This window comes from Lathamus discolor, chromosome 2, assembly GCF_037157495.1.
Source record: "Lathamus discolor isolate bLatDis1 chromosome 2, bLatDis1.hap1, whole genome shotgun sequence".
In the NCBI taxonomy this organism is placed as follows: domain Eukaryota; kingdom Metazoa; phylum Chordata; class Aves; order Psittaciformes; family Psittacidae; genus Lathamus; species Lathamus discolor.
Window position 1 is genome coordinate 59,718,682 of NC_088885.1, and position 9,259 is coordinate 59,727,940.

General features: G+C 47.5%; 1 protein-coding gene across 5 annotated transcripts in view; it reads right to left on the minus strand.

Moving 5' to 3' along the window:
- KIF9 (kinesin family member 9) overlaps positions 1-9,223 on the minus strand; it is a 31,807-nt gene extending 22,584 nt beyond the window's left edge. For 2 of the 5 annotated variants that reach the window (XM_065666996.1, XM_065666998.1), the window contains exons 1-8: positions 9,124-9,223; positions 6,960-7,103; positions 5,741-5,841; positions 4,970-5,135; positions 3,993-4,099; positions 2,571-2,795; positions 283-366; positions 80-172 (exon numbers count right to left, since the gene is read on the minus strand). In XM_065666996.1, coding sequence (XP_065523068.1) covers positions 80-172; positions 283-366; positions 2,571-2,795; positions 3,993-4,099; positions 4,970-5,135; positions 5,741-5,836 — 771 coding nt within the window. In that variant the 5' untranslated portion in view covers positions 5,837-5,841; positions 6,960-7,103; positions 9,124-9,223. Of the gene's footprint in view, positions 1-79; positions 173-282; positions 367-2,570; positions 2,796-3,992; positions 4,100-4,969; positions 5,136-5,225; positions 5,619-5,740; positions 5,842-6,959; positions 7,104-9,123 lie in introns of those variants that run through there. The other 3 variants (XM_065666997.1, XM_065667000.1, XM_065666999.1) reach the window with 3 other exon arrangements.
- Between the last annotated feature and the right edge of the window lie 36 nt (positions 9,224-9,259).

Here is a 9,259-nt window from a genome sequence, read left to right on the forward strand (position 1 = left end):
GAAACCCTGTAATTTCACCTCCATCTTGTTGATTACTGGGCTCGTCACCACAGACTGAAATATTTCTTCCATCACTTACTCCAGACTTGCTCAGTCTCTCTGAGCCTGCCAGATCTATTAAGTTGATTTTAGAGTTAACACATTTGACGTCTGAGAAAAATCTGAAACGAGACTGAGGGAGAAAAGAATATAAACTGTGGACAAAACCAAAATACAATAAAAACCAGATGTGTGAAGATCCTCAGCCATTTGAGTCCCCAGAAAAACTGCTGGAGTGCTTACCTCAATGTAAATAGTAAAGATGCAATGGGATCTGGACGAATGCTTATTCAGTGCATGTTCTGCTATCACTCTTTTGTTCTCACCCTGCAAATGAAGTCAGAATTCAAACAGTGTTTTTAAACTTCTGTATTGGTAGAATAAAAGGAAATTATAGATCCACACGGTTAAATAAATGGAAGTTCTATTTTCGCTCCATACAGACTGTAACTCCAATCAGTTGGTTCACAGAATCACAGAATTGTTAATGTTGGAAGGGACCTTCCAATCAGCTCATCCAGTTCCAATCCCCTACCACAGGCAGGGACACCTTCCACTAGACCAGGTTGCTCCAAGCCTCGTCCAGCCTGGCCTCGAATACTGCCAGGGATGGGGCAGCCACAGCTTCTCTGGGCAACCTGTGCCAGGACCTCACCACCCTCACAGGGAAGAACTTCTGCCTCATGTTTCATTTAAATCTCCCCTCTGTCAGTTTAAATCCATTCCCCCTTGTCCTGTCCCTACCTGCCCTTGTCAAAAGCTCCTCTCCAACTTTCTTGTCAGCCCCTTTAGGCACTGGAAGCTGCTCTGAGGTCTCCCCCGAGCCTTCTCTTCTCCAGGCTTGAACAATGGTTAGGGCAGTCAGAGTGGGAACTCACCATATTTGCCTTGCTTTCTTACTCAAAGGCCACTCAAAGCATTTCGGGGGGGGGGGAGGGGGGGGCGTGGGGGGTGATAATGGTCACAGTTTACTATAATAATGCCTTTTACTGGAAACTATTTCCACTCTCAATGCTCAGCTCACAGAGCTGTGGCTTTTTGAGAAACAGTCAGGCAAGCCTTGCTTAGAGGCAATACCTCCCTGGCTGTTTCAGTTTCTTGATGACTAGAAACCCAAAGTGCTCCCCAGGCTTCAAAAGTCATAGAAAACTCCAACGTACACAATAGCTACAAATCTGTAATGCCTGCTTACAGGAAAAGAAAGTGGCATTGAAAATGATGTGGTAACTGTTTGTTAGGAGTGCCAGGCTATCACAGAGCAGTGCTGTCAGGCTGGCAAGGCAGAAAAGGAAACGGAAGGCTCTACGGCACAGAAATGCTCCTGTCAATAGGTTTCACAGCCAGAATCTGCCTGGCTCTCAAAGGAAGATGACTTTTGAGAGCTGAAAGGTCAGTAACTGGCTCCATGCTAGGCAGTGTAAATCCATGAGCAAGAAAGTGAAGAACTTCAGGTATCAATACTATCAAGCCCAGTCCACAAATGAAGAATCACAGCATGTGGCCAGGCTCCTCAAAGCCTGGAGCTTTCTGTGAACTTCAAACCACAGGCAGAACTCATCTAAGGATGCTGAATGGGTCCCCGGGCCCCACTTGCACTTCTTTTGTTAACAGATCTCAAGCTAAGTTGCATTATCATTACCCTACTCTTTAAAAAGAAAAAGAGAGTTCCTGCCAGTCATAGAAGCTGGCTTAGGATACCACAGTCACATTTTTAAAAAGGTAAGTGAAATACTTTAAAGACACCAGGTGGTTCCTGCTATGAATACACTTCCTGCATACAGAATCAAGTCTTTATTCATGTTTTCCTTAAGAACTAAAGCATCCACAGTGAAAGAAAGATGCAGGTATAAGTAAGCAAATTCCCTTCACAAATCTAACCCCTCGTCTGAACATCCTGCTGTAAAATCTGACTAATGGTACCTGTGCCATGATCATCCCAAACTATCTGCCCAAGATGCTGCTGCAAAGACTCTTTCCTTGGAACATGGACAGAGCTAGGTCAGGCGGGTGTGTTTTTTCAAGAAGAAATTCCACTGTAGATCAGCTGGTTGGTCTAAAAGGATCCCAAACATTGGACACTTTGTACTAAGCCATTCACCAACACCCTTATGTGATAACCAGGGTCATGAAAACAAATCTTTTGGGCTGTCTGGAATCTCAGCCTGCTGATGGGGCCAGTGAGATAAACCTTCTGAAATTAAGGCATTTTGTGGCTGCCTTCTGTATTTTGGTGCTGTCTGAAACCTCCAATGCTACTATGTTCTGTGTCTCACCCCAACATGTTTCTTCCATCACTTCACTTGCTCTGGCATACACTAAACCCAGAATTTCCCCAAGGAGATCTTCCAGAATCTCTGTGCCAGAACATGGGCTACAAAGAGTTACCAGTTCTTCTACCCACACAACAAAGAGAACAAGGAGGGCTGAACCTCCCCCCATCCCTCCTGGCCACCCACCTCCTGCTTTACTGCCTCCTCCCTGTGCTAAGCCAATAAACAATTAGATGAAGTGTAATATTTGTTTTCTCTTGCCTCAAAAAGGAGACTTAGAGCATCTTCCTCAAGGCTAACTTTATGTATAGATAAGCCCTTCACATAAACCCCATCCGGACAATCCACAATAGCCATCTGCATGTCACTGCTCCCATCGCTTGTCAAGGTGGACAGAAGGTCAAACAAGGTCTCATTGTAGATTTCCAGATAGGATATTCGGACAGTGATGAGTGGATCAGTGGATTGTGCAGTTGCTTTGAAGACCTATACAAAGACAAGGAGTTTGTTAACAGTGGTGCTAGCTCACAAACAGAATAATTAGCTATTTATGGTGTTCCAGAAAAGCTATTCATAACTTTCTGAAGTGCATCCACGTGTGTGTAGCTAATTCTGAACAGGAGTTGCCTGAGGGCTGACAAGGTTAGGTCAACAATTTTAATATGATTTTGCAAACTGGAAGTGCTGAAAACAACACTTTTGAACGCCTGCTTACATTTGAGAAGTAGCAAATAGAATTAAACAGGAAGAACCTCTGCAAATTACAATAAAGCATAACTACAGAATTCTTTCCATCTTTGCTTCACAGAATCATCAAATTGCTGAATGGTTTGGGTTGGAGGGGACCTTAAAGCTCATCCAGTTCTGCCCAACCCTGCCATGGGCAGGGACACCTTCCACTAGACCAGGTTGCTCCAAGCCCCATCCAGCCTGGCCTTGAACACTGCCAGCAATGGGGCAGCCACAGCCAGGGCCTCACCCCCCTCACAGGGAAGAACTTCTTCCAAAGATCTCATCTCAATCTCCCTTATATGAGTTTAAAGCCATTCCCATTGTCCTGTCCCTACATGCCCTTGTCAAAAGCCCCTCTCCAGCTTTCTTGTGGGCCCCTTTAGCACTGGAAGCTGCTCTAAGGTCTCCCCAGACCCTTCTCTTCTTCAAGGTGAAGAAGCCCAGCCCTCTCAGCCTGTCTCCATATAAGACCTGTTCCAGCCCTTGGAGCATCTTCATGTCCTCCGCTGGACTCACTCCAACAGCCCCACACACTGCGTGTCAGCTGTCTTTGTGGAAGTGGAAAGCATTCTGTGTCACTGCCTAAAGATAAACAGACCTGTCCCTTCAAAGCACTGCTAAGCCTGTGCCTCTGAACAGGGATATATCTATGTACCAATGGGACTGACAAATCAGCATATTTCCAGCCAGCACCATCCCAATGCTCTTAAGCATCATCATTATCAGAGCACAAGGTCATGGTGTAGTAAAACAAATCTAGAAAGTAACTGTGTTTTACAGGCTCCTTTAAATCTTTAATAATATATTAAAAGAATTTTAAAAGCCCACTGCTGGAGATAAATTTATAACATATTCACCATGTTAAAACACTTCTATGAGTATTAGCAAGAGCTGATACAAGAGATGTCCTTGCTATTTCTTCCAGCTTCTTTTCCCAATCAGATCCAATACCTGCTGTATAGCTCGTGGTATGATTCCTCGATGCTTGTAATCGGCAGTAGTTCCAATCATGGTGTAAGTTTTACCAGCCCCCGTTTGCCCATAGCACATTATTGTGCCTAGAAAAGATTCAAAAGCAAAAGAATAAACTCCGGAAGTAACCTCTGCATTTTTCAAATGGAACATCAACAGGATTTCTCCCTCAGATCAAATCTCCACTTATTGTCAAAATAAGGCCAAGTGCAAGGTCCTACATCTGGGTCAGGGCAATCCCAAGCACAAATAAAGGCTGTGGAAGACTGGATAGTCTCCATGAGAAGCTTACCATGACCCAGCACTGTGTACTTGCAGCCCAGAAACAAACCACATCCTGGGCTGCATCACCAGCAGCGCAACCAGCAGGTCAAGGGTGGGGATTTTCCCCTTCTGCTCCACTCTGGTGAGATCCCCCCTGCAGCCCTGCATCCAGCTCTGGGGCTCCAGCACATGACAGATGTGGAGCTGTCGGAGCGAGTCCAGAGGAGGCCATGGGCATGCTCCCAAGGGCTGGAGCACCTCTGCTACGGAGACAGGCTGAAAGAGCTAGGCTTGTTCAGCCTGAAGAAGGCTCCAGGGGGACCTTAGAGCAGCTTCCAGTGCCTAAAGGGGCTGACAAGAAATCTGGAGAAGGGCTTTAGACAGGGGCAAAAAGAAAAGACGGAATGGCTTTAAACTGACAGAGAGGAGATTTAGGTGAGATCTGAGGCAGGAGTTCTTCCCTGTGAGGGTGGTGGGACCCTGGCACAGGTTGCCCAGAGAAGCTGTGGCTGCCCCATCCGTGGCAGTGTTCAAGGCCAGGTTGGACACAGGGGCTTGGAGCAACCTGGTCTAGTGGAAGGTGTCCCTGCCTGTGGCAGTGGGTTGGAACTGGATGAGCTTTAAGATCCCTTCCAACCCAAACCAGTCTGTGATTCTATCATTCTATGTTAATAAAAATAGCAGCAAGTTACCATTATAGCCAATTAAAGCTTCAGACACCAATTTCTTTGCCACTGTCTCATAAAGCTGTTCCTGGGAGGTGTTGTGAAGGACGCCATCCATCCTAAAGCTCCAGTTGGTCTGCCTGCTATTCATAGCTTCTTTCTTGGCATCTTTTTTGAGGCACATCTCTATGCTCTGAAACCCAAAAAGAGACGAAGCTAACTTTGATAACCATGAAGAGTTTCAGCAATTGTTGTCCAAAAAGAAAAAATATGCACTGAAGACCTGAAGGCCAGGAGGAAATGGAGCACAAAGAGCACTATTGGTGTACTGCACCTGATGGTATTTTCTGGTAACACATATTCTAAAAAAAAAAAAAAAAGAAGGAAAGGTGGCTCAGGTCATCTGTTTACCCCCCAGTGATGTGTCTGATCTTGTGTCCCAGGGAAATTATGAACTAAGCAAAGAAGATGAAGGGAGGAACTTGCATAAGGGAGGATAGAAACAGTTCCACAGGTTGGAACTGAAGTTACCACTGGGACTTCCTCAAGGATCAGTCAGAGTCCCAGTCATTTTGAGGATTTCCTGTAGTCACTGCATCACCAGAAGTGTGCTTTCCGTAGTCACGCTTGCTGATACAAAACCACAAGCCTCTGTCAGAGCAGAGGAGAACAGCAAGCAGGACAAAACAACATGCACCAAAACGTGTCGCCTTAAGGAGTGGAAGAAGTCTGCATTTCAGTGGGCAAAACTGAAATCAAATCCCAAACCTTTTACACATGCAATCTCTTTTTGTCTACCTTGTTATCTGGCCCAAACTTGATCATATCTTGAGCAAAATCAGCTGTTGGCTTGACTCGCACGAATGTATGGACTCTCTTTCTTACTAGATACATACTAACTAGAGAGGGAAAAAAGGAAAAAATCAACACTGTTGCATTCCCTAAAAAGAAATGTAATGTTATTTGTCATGAAAAGGCAAGGTACAGAGTAGTCAAGTTTAAAAATAAAGTGTTGACAAATGTTCAGTTGCAGTTTCTATTCTTTATGAAAAGCAACTGTGGGCAACCAGTTGCTGAAAATTCTTTCCAGCATTGTTCTGCTCAGAACACTGAGTGGGTATACAGAGAATTACTGATCATGATTTCCTCTTGCGTAGCACGCGCATTAGTGTTTGACAGCACAAGCTTTCCCCCCTCTCAGGCTTGCAAAGAAAATAATTGCAGGAATATGAGAAGCATTTTCTTTTGCCCAATGTTTTCAGTGTGTGAAGGCACTTGCAGCCTCCTGGTTTGTAATGTCTGATCATCCAGAACTCGATTTCAGGCTTCTGAGGTTTTGAGTAAGATGTGCTGTAGGTGAAACTGAGCCAAAAGGATCTCAACAGCACTGCAAAGGGCTGTGCAGTTGATATGCAAACATTTCCAGTGCTCTGAACAGCAGTTACCTTGTTTACAGTCTGGATTGATTGTGTATTTACTGTATTTTGGAATTAGAACCCCTTATTTATACTAAGCCATAAAAATATTTTAAAGTTCCTAATGAAGACCTGATCTTAAAGTCTACAGAAGTAAAAGAAAAAAATCATGTGCCTGACAACTGATGAAATTCTTATTTTATTCTTCAGGTCAGTGTGAATGCAGGCAGCGGCTGTCAATACTCAGTGACACTAAAGGATCTGCTGACCAAAATCCGCTGCAGGTGGGCTCACAGGATGAATCCAGCTGCTTAAAAAGCTGCTTTAAACCCCTGGAACATGCATATCCTGTGTTCTTCACACACCCCACCCCCCCACCCCCCCCCCCCGATTTCCTACAGACAGCCTGTGATCAACAGTTGTGTGATAATCTAGGGACAATTTCTATTTTCAACCAAAATATTTTCTAATTCTTGTCTATTAATTACTGCGCTCTCTCCAGCACCTTATCTGCTGTGACTGCTCTAAAAAGAAACGTAGAGCTGTGAGTTGGACCAAGACTTCTCTTTATTTAAAACAGAGGTGAGCATTTGCATGACTACCTGGTAAAGGTAATGTGGGCTCCTTGTTCTCTTCGCAGATGACCTCAGTGATTCCAGCACATGACCGCTGTGGAATCCAAAATGGTGCTAAGTTTCCATGATCACAATCTCTTCAGATTCAGAGACAGTCTTCAAATAAACGATCTGTGAAAAAGCACAGTGATAAAGAACTGCACGGATATCCCCATAAGGATCTCTAAATGACAGGAACATAAAGCTGCCAAGACATTTGCCAGTACTGTGTGAATAAACACGGGAGCAGCACAGGTACAAGCTGAATGGAGGAGAAATGAAGCTTTAAAGCTGGGAGCCAGCATGGAAATGCTGCTCATCTGGTTATAAGGATTGTGAGAGGTCACAAAACTCCGCTACACAAATAGAATATTACACTGGTATGTGCCTCATTTCATAGAATAACAGAATCACAGAATCCCAGACTGGTTTGGGTTGGAAGAGATCTTAAAGCTCATCCAGTTCCAACTCCCTGCCACAGACATGGACATCTTCCACTAGACCAGGTTGCTCCAAGACCCGTCCAGCCTGGCCTTGAACACTGCCACGGATGGGGCAGCCACAGCTTCTCTGGCAACCTGTGCCAGGGTCCCACCACTGTCACAGGGAAGAACTTCTGCCTCAGGTCTCACCTAAATCTCCCCTTTGCCAGTTTAAAGACATTCCTCTTGTCCTAAACATGAGAAGCAAACTAGGGAGGCAAAGGGCAAAGCTGCTTGGGGAAAACAACCATGAAGCAGCCCCTAGAATTCCACCTGCAGTGACACTTTGAGCATTGGGTTCATCCAATTGGACACCAACAATCCAGTGCCACCTCGGCCCTGAAGAGAACCAGGGGAGAACAGCCCCAAATTGCCTTAAGAGCTGAGAGCAAACAAAGCAGAAGAAGAGGGACAAGGGCTTGAGGATGGCTGGGACTGACTGAGATGGAGTGTACCTTCAGCATATTTGTTGACAACACTGAGCTATGTGGTGCAGTCGACATGCTGGAGGGAAGGGATGCCATTCAGAGGGGCCTGGACAGGCTGGAGAGGTGGGACAGTACTAGCCTCATGAAGTTCAACATGGCCAATGCAAGGTCCTGCACCTGGGTAGGGGCAATCCCAAACACAGGCTGGGGGAGACTGGATTGAGAGCAGCCCTGAGGAGAAGGACCTGGGGGTACTGGTCCATGAGAAGCTCCCCATGACCCAGCAGTGTGCACTTCCAGCCCAGAAACCAGCCGTGTCCTCCTGGGCTGCATCACCAGCAGCAGGACCAGCAGGTCGAGGGAGGGGATTTTCCCCCTCTACTCCACACTGGTGAGACCCCCCACCTCTGCAGTCCTGTGTCCAGCTCTGGGGCTCCAACATGAGAAGGACGTGGAGCTGTCGGAGTGAGTCCAGAAGAGGCCACAAAGACGCACTGAGGACTGGAGCACCTCTGCTATGGAGACAGGCTGAGAGAGCTGGGCTTGTTCAGCCTGGAGAAGAGAAGGCTCCAGGGGGACCTTACAGCATCTTCCAATGCCTAAAGGGGCTGTCAAGAAAGCTGAAGAGGGGCTTCTGACAAGGGCAGGTAGGGACAGGACAAATGGGAATGGCTTTAAACTGACAGAGGGGAGATACAGATGAGATCTCAGGAATAACAACAAGTTCTTCTGTGAGGGTGGTGAGGCCCTGGCACAGGCTGCCCAGAGAAGCTGTGGCTGCCCCATCCCTGGCAGTGCTCAAGGCCAGGTTGGACGGGGCTTGGAGCAACCTGGTCTAGTGGAAGGTGTCCCTGCCCGTGGCAGGGGGTTGGAACTGGATGGTCTTTAAGGTCCCTTCCAACCCAAACCAGTCTGGGATTCTGTGATTCTCTAACAGGGAACAGAGGTTTCCCAGGGCCAGCCGTGCCCACAGCCCTGCTTTCTCACTCAGGGGCCAAGGCGGGTGGGTGATCTGTCGGGGCCTGGAGTAAAGGGGGGAAAGGATCATCCATGCCGTAGAGAGCAAGGCCTGCGGAGACACCGCCTGGGGTGGGGGCAACACAGCCTTGCGGTGAGGGGACGACGACGACGAGGTCCTAAGAGGGCTGATGCGGCCTGCGGGGCCGGCACTGCCGGGAGAGGCGGGTGGCGACACGGCCCTGCGGAGGGGCTTGCTCCCGGGGCAGCCCCGCCCGCACCTACCTGCGTGCCGCCCCCGCCGGGCCGGGGCGAAGCGTGGCCGCAGCGGGGCCGGGGCTGTGTACACCGTTGCCATGGCAGCCACCTCTTCCGCCCGCTTCCGGAAGAGGCTTATGACGGAAGTGGGCGGGCTGGTGGC